Source organism: Tenrec ecaudatus, chromosome 14 (genome assembly GCF_050624435.1).
Source record: "Tenrec ecaudatus isolate mTenEca1 chromosome 14, mTenEca1.hap1, whole genome shotgun sequence".
NCBI classification, from domain to species: domain Eukaryota; kingdom Metazoa; phylum Chordata; class Mammalia; order Afrosoricida; family Tenrecidae; genus Tenrec; species Tenrec ecaudatus.
In genome coordinates this window covers 11,396,054-11,409,049 of record NC_134543.1, presented here as the reverse complement: position 1 = coordinate 11,409,049, position 12,996 = coordinate 11,396,054, and the positions used below count along the sequence as shown (strand labels likewise).

The following is a 12,996-nucleotide window of genomic DNA, read 5'->3' as shown; positions in this document are numbered from 1 at the left end:
TGAACACCCCCACACACACCTTTTAGTTAGTGGCTGAGCATGCTAATGGTTTGCAGCTCCCAGAACTCGGGGTCCCCAGGATTCCCGGGAAATTGCCCCCTTCCTCATTCCCACCCCTAAAACTTGGGGCGGGGGAGATGGGACATGTTCATGCATTTATTCCAGAAAGGCCTGGTCCTAGTAGCAAACTGCCCTTTCTCCACCTCAGCCAGAAAGCTGCCCAGGTGGTAGTTTCCATGGTAACTGCAGGGTTGCAGGCCCCAAGTGGGCAGGGTCCTGCTGAAAGGCAGCTGTCCCTTCAGAATGCCAAAGGAGCCTGCTTGCTCCCTGCAGGTGGCCCACAGGTTGGTGGTGGGACACCCGGAAGAACAGGCCGATGCCTGGGCCCCCAACTGCTCCCCAGCAGCGAACCTCTCTACCTGGCTCTGGTCACTCTAGCTTTTCATCCTCTGGCACCTAAATGCCGGGCCTCTCCCAAGCTTGGTGATCTAGTGCCCCCTTCAGGAAGAGGAAAGAAGCTGCTGGGCACTGCAAACCATTAGCATGTTTAGCCACTAAAAGGCTGGGGGCTCAAGGCCACCCAGAGGTGCCTTGGAAGAAAGGCGGGGTGCTCTCCCTCTGGAAAACCAGCCCCTGGAAGCCCTGTGGAGCACAGCTCTGTCTGGCACTTGTGGGGTGGCCCTGAGTCAGGGTCAAATCGATGGCAATTAGTTCCTAGTTAGGAAACAACTTAAACAAGACGGCCTTTCTCAAATCGGCGAATTGTGTCCCCAGTCCCTAACTGTCACCCACTCATCTGGGTGAAAGGAGGCTTCAGAGAAGGCTAGCTCGGTGCTGTTAGAGAAAGCCCATCCACAAGCCAGGCCTGTTCTCAGCTTTCTCTTGCCAACTGGAGGCTACAGGCTGGCACCCAGCTCTACCTCCACCCACAGTCACCCAGTCGGTTCAGAGGACAACTACTAGTTTCTGAGACTGTCACTCTTTCAGGGAGCAGGGCGCCTCATCTTTCTCCTGAGGAATGGCTGGTGGTTTTGAACTGCCGACTGTGTGGTGGGCAGCCCGACACGTAATCCATTACGCCACCAGGGCTCCACCCTTCTGACTGTGCTGCCTCCTCTCCACTTCCATCTCCATCTCTCCTCCCGGTCAACAGATAGGGGCGCCATCGATAGCTGCCGGGGAGTGGGCACATTGTGGAACTGCCCCGGCTCAGAGGTCCTCTGGAGCCCTGAGTGCACTAACAGCGTGTTCTGTCCTGGGCTCCGGAACGCATTGAACTGACCGTGCAGAATCATAGACAAGGCTCACGGGTAGGGGTCTGTTGTGGGGGTTACAGGTTTCAGCTCAGGCAGAAACACGCAGGCAGGACATGTCACAAAGTTCTTTTAGGGTTGAGAACCGGTGCACAAGGGGGTGCCATTCCACCACTGTCCGCCTCAACGTGAAGGCGCTCAGCTCCAACTCTATGGGCCACTAAGCCCAAATCTCCAATCGAGTGCCCGGAGGCACTCCACTCCCCAAGATACTTACCTGGATTGTCACCACACAAACTCACTGCGGTCGAGCTGCTGCTGACACGTGGCAACCCCACAGGACAGAGTAGACTAATCTCTGGGGCTGTGATTCTCCTGAGAAGCAGTTGGTGGCTTCAACCTGCTCACCTGGCAGTTAGCAGCCCGATGTGTAGCCACTACGCCACCAGGGGCAAAGTCAAAAGCGCACCGTGTGTCAGAGGGGACCTGAGCTCTGTGGCGTGTGCACGTGGCCCCAGGGCAGTTGGGAGAGACAGCCCTACTGGGCAGGCCACTGCACCTGTGGAGGAAGCAGTCGTTGTGCCAAATGCAAGCACTAGGTGGCACCGCAGAATCACACCAGGTCCCCAATTGCGGCACACGAAAGATTGGGGGGTTGAACCCACCCAGCATTGCCGCGGGACAAAGCCCTGGTCATCGGCTTCTGTGGGGTTGATTGCTGTTGTTGGGCTCAGAGGAAACACCAGGTCTCCGCAGGAGAAGGGGGAGGCTTTCTACCTCCCTGAAGAGCTACCGTCTTGGAAACCCACGGCAGCGGTTCCACCCTGTCTTCTAGGGGCGCTATGGGTTGGACTGAGTGGTCTTTGGAGGTGCGAACGAGCCACCTTCCAACTCGCGGTGACCCCTTGTGACCGCAAAGAAACGGCCCTGGCGGTTTCGATCTATTGGAATCTTGATAGCCACCCGCTGGGCAGGGCTGCATCCTGTGTATGCGGGTCCCTGGGCGTCAGAACTGACCCGCGGCACCTAATTGCACCTCAGATCTTTACAGGAGTGGATCGCCAGGTCTCCCTCCCACAGACCCGGGGGCGGGTTTGAACCAACAGCCATTTGGTCGGCGGCTGAATGCTTCTCCACTGTGCTACCAGAGCTCTCTGTACAGCCAAGGAACCCACCGAGTTTCTTCAAGTCCACGGGATCGACTAGATTCGGGGCAGTTGTGGGTTCTCAGATTGAGTCCTTGTAGGAAGCAGTCTGAACCAGCCGCCCCTGGGGGGAGGGGGAGAGAAGGCGGGGCTTTCTACTCCAGTTAAGTTTTGCCGTCTCGGAAACCCACAGAGACAGACCTACTCCATCCTGCAGGTGGCTGTGAGTGGGAAATGCATTGTTGGGGCTGAGCTGTCTGAGCAGTGACTCAGGGGACCCGTGGTACAAGACCAGGGGCTTCGAACCATGTGCGGGAAGATTCCATTACCAGCAATGCCATTTTGTCATAAACTTTTTGAAGCCCCTTCCTGAATTTAATATTTCTTCTTAAACTCAGCGTATGGATATCCATATATATCCTAATAAAGCCTAATAAATGTCCTAATAAGAATACCATGGACTGCCAGAAGAGCCAACAGGTCTATCTTGGAGGAGTACAGCCAGAATGCGCCTTAGAAGTGGGGCTGGTGAGGCTTCATCTCCTACTTTGGACAGGTCATTGGAGAGACGTCATGGTTGGTACAGTCAAGTCGGTGAAAAAGAGGAAGACCCTTAATGAGATCGATTGGTGTCGTGGCTGCAACAAGGGGCTGGAGCACAGCAGTGATTGTGGGGAGTGCCCACGGCCCTGCGGCCTTCCATACTGTTGTACATCTGGTTGCTGTGAGTCGGAACCAACTCAATTGTACCTGATGATGATGGTTACAGGTGCTGTTCATGTTCACGGCAGCAGCCGCGTACAGCAGAACAAAGCACGGAAGTCCTTTGGGGGGTCGGCATATCCGTCTCTTCAAGGGCTTTCCTTCCTTGCTTGTGCTGGCCCTCCACTTCAGCCATCGGGACCAATGCCTGCCATAATTCGAGTGATATGATTTTTTTTCTCACGCAAAATCGTGTTAACTGTTTAGAACATCACTTTGCTTGGGGGAAGAAGGTAGACATAAAAATAGGGCAATGAGAAAGCACGCACGTGGCTCGTGTACCCCCGTAGCCCCTCGCAGACCGCCCACTCCCTGGCATGCCGTCCTGAGCGTTGAAAACAGGTGCCTCCCAATGCCGCAGGGAGGCGTGTGTTTGTAGAGTTGGGGGGATTCCTTCCCTCTGCAGGTGGAAGGCAGAACTAGGGCCCTGAGCAGGAAGGGATGGATTCAGGGCCACACTGAACCCCAGGCTCAGAGTCATGCCTGGAACCCAGTCCTTCCCCTCCCCTGCCCTACCACTCAGAATCTAGGGGAACCTCAGGAGTGTGGACATAACCTGGAATGTCTGCGTGTTTCTGGGCACTTCTGATGCCCAAGGAGGCTCGTACTAGGGAATGAGATTTGGGGTCATTGGGGAGGAAGCTGCCTGGGCCACTGACGTCCATGGGCCCTCAAACTACCTATTTCAATGCTCTTGGCCCCTGGCAATATGGCGCTCCATCTCAGTGGATAGCCACCCTCTCTGCCCCAAGTGCCCAGATCAGGAGCTAGAAACTATCAGATCCCCTGCCTTTAGGTTGTCCCAGTCAGCCATCAAGCCACGCTGTAATGAGTGCAGGACTCTGGGGTGCCAGTCCAGTGGCCCCCATTCAGTGCCCTAGAGCTGATGTACCCCCAGAGACCAAGGCAGACCTGGGTAGCTGCCTCCCTGCTGGCCCCTCGTCAGCCTCAGAACTGCCAAGTGGTCTTGGAGAAGATGAGGACCTACCTCATCTTTAATGGTTGTCAACCTAGACTCTCCCGTGTTATTACACAAACACACACACACCTCGGTGGGGGCTTATCCTGAGCTCCCTTCTTAAATGAAACTCAATGCCATGAGTCACCTCTGACTCACGTCGACAGGGCAGGGTGGAACTGCCCCTGTGGGTTTCCAAGACTGTCACTCTTTACATATCTTTCCAGCAGCTGTCAAGTCGCTTCTGATCCGTGGCGCCTCAACCCCCACCCTGTGTGGCTGAGCAGAACTGGCTTCTCTGGGTGTTCTGGGGCTGGTTTTTCCAGGAGGCGATCTCCGGGGCTTTCTTCAAGGTGCCCCTGGCTGGCGTCGCCCCTCCAGACTCTGCACCACGGAGCACAGTCACTAGGAGTGCCACTGGGCCCTCCTCTCACAGAGTGATAACTCGTATCTCACTTACCTGAGGGCCAGTCACAGCAGGTGTGGAGGGCCTGCAGCAGGTGTGGAGGGCCTGCAGCAGGTGTGGAGGGCCTGCAGCAGGTGTGGAGGGCCTGCAGCAGGTGTGGAGGGCCTGCAGCAGGTGTGGAGGGCCTGCAGCAGGTGTGGTGGGCCTGCAGACCCTCCACCAGGGACCTGCAGTGAGCAGTCGGGGCGCCTGTGCCAGGACTGCCCCCGGGCCATCCCCTCCCTCGAGCAGGGCTCTGACCACAGGCCTCTCTCCCACAGTCCTGTACCTGGAAGGCTCTGTCCTTGTGTTTGAGGACGTCTTCAGACTGATCTCCTTCTACTGCGTCAGCAGGTGAGTGGACCCCTTCCCCCTTGCTGAGGGCCATGGAACAGGAGGACCTCTGGTGCCAGAGGATGCCCTCCACAACCTTAGGGTGGCTGGGGAAGCCCCAAGGGGGTAGGAGCAGCCTACAGGAGGCAGAGGCCTGGCTCTGTGCTGGCAGCGGTGAGGCGAGTTGTCAGCTCAATTGCCTCCAATGGGTGAGGACCCTTCCCTGGCTTGTTGCCCCCCCCCCAGCTCCAACTTCCTCTGTGGACCTCATCATGGGCAGCTGGAGGCCTATATTGCACCTGGCCCAAGCCTGGCAGCAGGACGGGACAGCTTCCTGCTGGGGCAGCGGGTGGGGTGGGGGGAGGTAGGAGGCTGTACCCTGCCCCAACCCCGTGGGTGGGAGCTTGAAGCCTGAGCAGCTGCTGGGTGGAGTGGGTGTCTGGGAACTACACATAGTACCTGCTCTATCGATTCAGAACTGGTTTCAGGACAACAGGAACTTACACCAACCAGTAATGTCACTGGCCCTAGTCTTGAACGACAGCGTCTTACCCGGGGCTGGCTGCAGGCTGGGCAGGAGAGCTCAGCGGGGGCCCAGGGCTTCAGGTCCATTTCTACCTGCTCCGGGGGTGAACACCCGGGCCCACCTGCCAGGATCCTCCTGTGCCTGTACACAGGAGTGGTGAGGAGGATCGTGACAGGTGGCGGGATCACGGGGCCCTGCCCTGTGCTCGGGCTTCCACATGCACCCCTCACCCTTTTAGATTTTTGGAACAGTTCCACCAGGTAAGTGCTCCGTCTCCTCCTTTCACAGAAGAGTAAATCCGAGACCGAGATAAGTCACTTGCCCCAGGTATCTCGTGCGGTGAGTAAACGGCAGAGGCGAGATTCGAACTAGACGTAACTGCCAGCTCTCCGCACCTTGTGGGATCAGTCCCACTCTACCCAGGAGCCACTCACTCTAGCAAGGCAATTGCCATCAAGTCGATTCAGAGTCATAGCGCCTTTCTGGGACAGTGCAGACAGCCCAACAGGGCTGCCAAGGCTGTACAGCCTAATAGCTGTAGCCTGTCTGCCCCCTTTCCCCTGCAGGGTGGTAGCCAAAGACCTGATGGTTTCCTCCATGGTTGGCAGCCCAGTGCCTGATCACTATGCCCACAGGGTCTCCCAGTGTCACTCGGGTGACCTGAAGCATCACGTGCCCACGGGCAACAAGCAGGAGCCCAGGCCCTGTGTGCACCATGGCTCACTGCGTTCTCAGGGGTTGGACTCCCGCCTGCTCTATAGCTTCTCACCTTGCTGGAAGGCAGAGTTCTTACCCTCCCAGGAGGTGTACAGACCCCTGCTGCCAACTCCTTCACAGCCCAGAGCAGCGAGGGGCCGGGGAGACGGGCCGTGTCTGATCCCTGCCTGGTGGCACTCGACCTTAGGCTGGTGAGGAGTTGCATTCTCCCCCTGCTTCGTGCAGATCACGGGTGGCCCCTGTCATTGCCTCACCGCCCAACCCATACCAGGGCTGCCTCGGGAGATGATAAGCAGCTGGCACAGTCAGGTAAGCAGCGGGCTGCCAACCACAGGGTCGGTGGTTCAGACCCACTGGCTGCCCTGTAGGAGAACAATGAGGCTATCTGCCATAGCGTAGTGATTTACGCACTGGGCTGCTAACCTCAAGGTTGGCGAATCAAACCACCAGCCGCTCCTCGGGAGAAACACGGGGCTTTCTATTCCAGTAAAGAATTGCCGTCTTGGAAACCCACAGGGACCATTCTCCCCTGTCCTCGAGGTCACTGTGAGTCAGCATCGACTAGGCAGAAGCAAGATGAATCAGAATGAACTCGGGTGTGTGGTGGTTTATGCCCTGACCTGTTCACCCGCATGTTAACAGGTCAAGTCAACCAGCTGCTCTGGGGGGGAAGATGAGGCTGGCTGGCTGCAGACTCAGAAAGCCTGGGGAGCCCTTCTCCTCCACCCTAGAGGGTTGTATGAGTAGGAACTGAGGGGGTGGGTTTGAACGAGTTAGAATCCACTCGCTGGCAGTGGCTTGGTTTGCTTGCTGTTACAGAGAGGGTCTCCCAGCTAAGCCCTGCTTAGCTTCCGAGCGCAGGTGAGGTTGTAGACACCAGGTGAAACCAAGGAAGCCTCTGGCCACACAGCCAAGTCCTGAGGCGGTTGAGTCCAAGGATGGTCTGCTCTGCGCCTGCCCGCTCCAGCTCTCTGGCCCTGCGGGGGGGCGATCCAAGCCCCCTTTGTGGACGAGGCAGCCTGAGCCAGGACAGACTTCTAGCCAAAGAAGCTACAGGGAAGTAGAAACACTCTGGCAGCCTCAGGCTGGTTTCCCAGGGAGTCGGGACACCTGTGGGGTGGCACCTGCTCTAGAGCCTCGAATGCAAGGAGTCGCTGGGACTTCCTCCTCCTGGGGCCAGCGCCCTTCAGCGGAAAGACGGGGTTGCGTGAAGAGGTGGACGGAAGTAAGGGGAGGGGGTGGTTAGCCAGGGGGCCCGGCAGCCCTGCAGGCCGGGGGAGGGGGGCCTCCCTGGGTGGAGACTTGAGATGGGGTGGCCACTGTACCAGGGGGTGGTGGAGGCGGGGGGCGAGCTGCAGGTGTCCACATTTCTATCGTGGGGGTCAGCAGCATGAGGGTGCCACTAAGCAGAATGAGGAAGGAAGGGCAGGGGGTCCCCTCCCCCTCCTCCCCACCCTGCTGGCACCCACCTTCCTCGGGCGGGGTCAGCGTGCAGGGCTGGTCAGAAGGTCCTTCTGGCCTTTGAAACCCCAGCAAACCCGTGGAGACTGACCCCTGTGTGTCAGGGAGAACCGTGCTCCAGGGGGGGGTTCAGCAGCTGGGGGTGAGGGGGGTGCTTTTTTTCTTTTTTGAGATAGACAGCCTGGCCGTTCTTCCAAGGCACCTCTGGGTCGACTGGAAGCGCCAAACTTTCCATTAGCTTCCAAGCATGTTCACTGTTGCCCAGAGAAGGAAATGCTTATCGCTGCTCCTGGCGCTGCCCTGTCTCAGCTGCCAAACGCCATCCTGGCACCGTGGGCTGGGGCAGAGCCCACCACCCAGAGACCCCACTCCCCACTGAGAGAAGTCCACCCACCCCCCCACCCCCCCCCGTCGTCTTGGTGGGAGGCGCGGGATGCCGCTCGCATTTCTGTCCCGCAGCTCCCCCGGCATGGGGTCTGGCAGCAGCAGGGCCACCTGTCATCCATACTTCAGAAATGACCTGTCTAGAAGTGCCCCGGTCCTGGGGCCGCACTCTCAGACCCCGTGCCCCCTGCTCCGCCTGCCCTTCCACACTTTCCCACAGCGCACCTGTGTGGCTGTCAGTGCCTCGCTGTCTCACTCCTGGTTAAAAACAACCGTTGAAAGCCTACCCTGGAAAACAACTTTGCTGTGGTCCTGGCGAAAGTCTTGCCCTCAGTTGACCCAGGGCTTGCGTCAGTCTGGTTTTAAAATATTCCGCTGGGTGGTCTCTAAGGGAAACCTTTCGCCTCCGGGGCCTCGGGATCGTTAGCTGAGCCCAAAGGCCCCATGGCCTCCCAGGGCCAGGTGGAGCCTGTTGAAGAAGCTTGACTGCTGACTGCAGGTGGGCAGTCGAAGCCCCAGCCACAGCGTGGAGAAAGATGGGCTGTCTGCCTCTATACAGAGCGACGGCCAGGAGACCCCGTGAAAGCAGTCCTGCTAACCTGCGACCGCTGACAGCCTCCTCTCTGCCCCATCACGCCACGATGGGACAGCCCAGAGCCGCTGGGTGTCTGCGCCCCGCTTTGTGGTGGGGCTCCTGGGGTGGCAGCGGGCACAAGCCTCTGCCCAGTGGCTCCCTCTGCCCCATCTGTGTGGAGACCCCAGAGTCACAGGGCTGCGGGAAAGCTCTTCGGAGGACTCTGCGGGTTTAGGGGGGAGGAGGCTAAAGGACTGGACACCGTGCCCTCACCCCAGGCATGACCTCCAACCCCTCCTGTCTCCACAGAGACTTACTGCCCTTCACGCTGAGGCTCCCCCAGGCCATCCTGGAGGCTCAAAGCTTCACAGACCTGGAAACCATCTCCAACCTGGGCCTGGGTAAGTCCTCTCGGGGGTCTAGGGTGGCTAGGATGGGGGCAGCCCCTCAGGTTGAGAGCAGGCAGGGCCCTGAGTTCAGGCTCCCAGGGGCCACCCCACACTGAGCAACTGCCCAGGGAGATGCTCCTGGCCTCCTGTGGGTGCCTCTCACCAGCTGCCAGGGTTGGGCTACACAGCCCTATGTGGTCCGGGGCCAGGGGCAATGCAGAGGCTGCGCAGGCTATGGTCTGGAAGAATCTGAGTCTGACACCCAGGCTGCTCTTCGAGGTGGTGAGCGTTGGTCGGTATCCCTGTCTCCTCTCCCTGCTACAGCAGAGACACCGGCAATGGGGGTCAGGGGGATAGGGAGCCTCGGAGACAGGCGCTTCTGTTCACGCAGGTCAGGAGGCTCCAGGAGACCCTTCCTGGGTGTGTCTGGATCTGGTCTGCTCAGTGTGTGAGTCAGAAGAGATAAGGGCTAGAACCCACCTGCTCTGCTGTGACCACAGGAACTAGGTACCACAGGACCGCATGTACAGGTCCAGGGGCCAAGACTTCAGTTCACAGTGGGTGGGGGGTGCGCAATTCAATCCACAGCAGTTGGGGACCCAGTCTCAGTCTCAGCCTCAGTTGGGGACCCAGTCTCAGTCTCAGCCTCCCTATCCCCTGCCCTTTTCACAAGCAAAGGTCATGAACTGGCATGTGTCCCCTGCCCTTGCCTGCTCCTGTCTACCCAACTGCCTACACCCCCCCACTGCTCCCTTGACCTTTTGAAGGGTGAACAGGACAGAGGAGGAGACTAGAGGAAGGGGTCGGGTGGGAGTGGGGGGGTATGAGGTGGACAGTGTTTCTCCTGGTATGACCTGACAGTAAGCGGCTCACGTCTGTGGAGTGTGTTGTCCCTTGTATTGGGCTTTAGGGCCCTTGCTCATCATGGACTCACTCAGAGCTGACCTGTGACTGGGATGCTCACAGCTGACCTGTGACTGGGATGCTCACATGGATCTATGGGTGATCAGGTCACCACCTCCGTAGCTGCTGGGACCTCTCACACTGGCCTCTGTGATGCCCAGCTTATCACCTCTGTGCTGGGCACCCCTTCATGCTGACCTGTGGACGCCCAGGTTTCCACCTTTGGGCTGCTCAGAAGGCAAGCCAGCCAGCTGGTGTCAGGTGAGATCGAATCAAGGTTATATTTTGGGTCCTGTTGGTTTATTTTAATTTTCGTCAGCTTCAACTGGCTTAAGTATACGCAATTGATGGTCTCTTCCACAGTCGGCCCCTGGCCTGGTTCTAGTGACTGATACTGGGCTTCTCCAGCATCTCGTCCCACGTACATGGTCAATTTGATTTCTGTGTATCCCTTCTGGGGAAGTCCATGTGTATAGTTGTCGTTTGTGTTTTTTTGGGGGAAAAGATTATTTGTTTTGTTATTAATACTTTGTAGCCTGATTAACTAAAACTCACTGCCATTGAGTCATTTCCTCTAAGACAGAGTTCAGCTTCTCCTTTGAATTTCTGAGATGTGGAGATCTTACATCTTTACAGGAGTAGACAGTCTGTTCATTCTTCCCCAGAGCAGCTAGTACATTTGAACTACTGACCTGGCCATTAGCAGATCAATTTACAGTCCACTAAGAGATCAGTTCATAACCCACTACAACTCCAAGGACTCCTTAACCTGATCCAAAACTCCCTACCATCCAGTCACTTCCAACTCATCAGGACCCAGTAGGACAGAATAAAACTGTCCCTGTGCGTTTCTGAGACTGTAACTCTTTACAGAAGTAGAAAGCCTCCTCTTTCTCCTGCAGAGAGACTGGCGGTTTCGAACTGCTGGTCTTGTGGTTAGCAGCCCAACAGAAACCATCATGCCACCAAGACTCCTGCTAGAGCAGCGGTTCTCAACCTGTGGGTCTCAACCACCTTTGGGGGCCGAACGACCCTTTCACAGGGGTCGCCCGATTCATCACAGTAGCAAAATGACAGCGATGAAGTAGCAACGAAAATAATTTTATGGTTGGGGGGTCACCACCACATCAGGAACTGTGTTAAAGGGTCGCAGCCTTAGGAAGGTTGAGAACCACTGTGCTAGGGAGATTGAATTCCAAAACCACTGGTTCTTGACATGGGGAACACCTGTGCTTCACATCTGACGTGGGTTCTTCTTCGCTGCCATCAAGTCAAAGCTGACTCATTCATAGCAACTCTTTGTGGCTTTCCGATGCCTGACAGTGAGCTTAGATCATTAAGTTCGCGAAAGGACGGAAAAGGGAAAGGAGCTATTAATTCTCCCATCCAGTTTTCACCTCCTGAACAGATAGACGCACGACTTTTGTATCTGTAAGCCCAAAAAAAGTAGTTGTTATGAACAAGGTACTGATCTTGCAAAATTCTATCAGGAAACCTCCTGCTTCGTCTCTGTCAATAAGACTGTATTTTCCAACTACTGTTCCTTCTGCTTTGTTTCCGACCTTTACTTTCCAATCACCAATAATTATTGCTCCAGCGTGATTGCATGTTTGATCAATTTCCGACCGAAGTCGCTGGTAGAATTCTTCAATTACGTCACCACTGGCTTTTATGGTGCATGCACACATCTGAACGGTATTTGTGTTGGTTGCATTTCCTTGCAGGGGGATCGAGATAATCCTATCACAGACGGCACTGTACTTGCAGACAGATCGTGGGATGTCCTTTTTGGCCATGAATGCACCACCATTCCTCTTGCTGATGTCATCCCCGCACGGTCAGCCATGTGATGTTCTGGTTCAAAAGGGCCAATCCCACTCCATTTCAGCTCACTAATGCCTAGGATATCCATCTTTATGCTTTCATTTCTTGTTGGATAACTTCTCATTTTCCTAGATTCATACTTGGTACGTTCTACGGTCCGATGACTAGTCGATTCTTGCAGCTGTCTTGTCTCATTTTGGGGTGGTGCCCGTCAGCAAGTGGAGACCCTGAAGGCTTTACTGCCACGGGCTTGACTCCATTCAGGTCCCCATCCACTGGGAGAAAGCAGCGAGGCTCTGTCACCTTCCGAGTGCATGCGAACCTGAGGGGCCATCCTCCATTGCTCTCTGTGACCATGTTCTGCTTCCATTGCCTTAGGGTAGCGGTTTTCAACCTGTGGGTCTTGACCCCTTTGGGGGTCGAACGACCCTTTCACAGGGGTCTCCTAAGACCATCAGAAAACACATAAATATTTCACATATTGTTTTGTGATGAATCACTATGCTTTGTGTTTAATTATGTTCAATTTGTAACAATGAAAATATAGCCTGCCTATCAGATATTTGCATGACGATTCATCACAGTAGCAAAAGGACAATGATGAAGTAGCAACAAAAATAATGTTATGGTTGGGGGGTCACCCCAACATGAGGAACTGTCTGAAAGGGTGGCAGCATGAGGAAGGCTGAGAACCACTGGTCTAGGGCCTCAGTATCTGACACCGTTCTGATACTCTGCGGGAGAGCTTCAGCAGCTACTTCCTCTGAAGTGGGCGGCCGGCTCCTTCGTCATGGTCTGTTCTTAGTCTGGCAGACCACGGCACTTTCAATATTCTTCACCAATGCCGTATTCAAATGCATCCATTTGTCTCGCTCAGGAAAAGCAGGTGGAGCATAGGAAGGATCCACGTAGCTTCCCAGGAGCTGTTGCTCTGCCAGGGAGATGCCCGGAGGGGCCGTTGGCATGCAGGCTCCGTGCGGAGTCACTGTCCACATTGGCTAATGGGCCGAGGAGGCCGGATTTGCATGTGGCCTTGGGAGATCCAGGGACCCAAGTACAGGCTGTTTGCAGTATGATCTTGGATTTCAAGCATTTGAAGGTTCGTCGGGGTCCTAGCAGGAACAAGCAGGATAACCAAGCGCTAAGCTGTAGGCCAAGAAATCCCAAACTCACTGCTGTTGGTTGGAGTGAGACTCAGTGACTCTGTAGGACAGGGTAGCCCTGCCCCTGTGGGTCTCCAAGATTGTTCTCTTCTCGGAAGCCCAAGGTTGTAGCAGCCATGATGTCCGTCCATCTCATCGCGGGCCTTCCTCTTTGTCACT

General features: G+C 56.1%; 1 protein-coding gene across 1 annotated transcript in view; it reads left to right on the top strand.

The window, feature by feature from the left end:
- The window catches only part of RIN3 (Ras and Rab interactor 3), a 102,917-nt gene that overhangs the window by 61,070 nt on the left and 28,851 nt on the right, over nucleotides 1–12,996 (top strand). Inside the window, exons 4-5 of the mRNA XM_075530972.1 lie at nucleotides 4,845–4,917; nucleotides 8,868–8,959. Coding sequence (XP_075387087.1) covers nucleotides 4,845–4,917; nucleotides 8,868–8,959 — 165 coding nt within the window. The remainder of the gene's footprint in view (nucleotides 1–4,844; nucleotides 4,918–8,867; nucleotides 8,960–12,996) is intronic.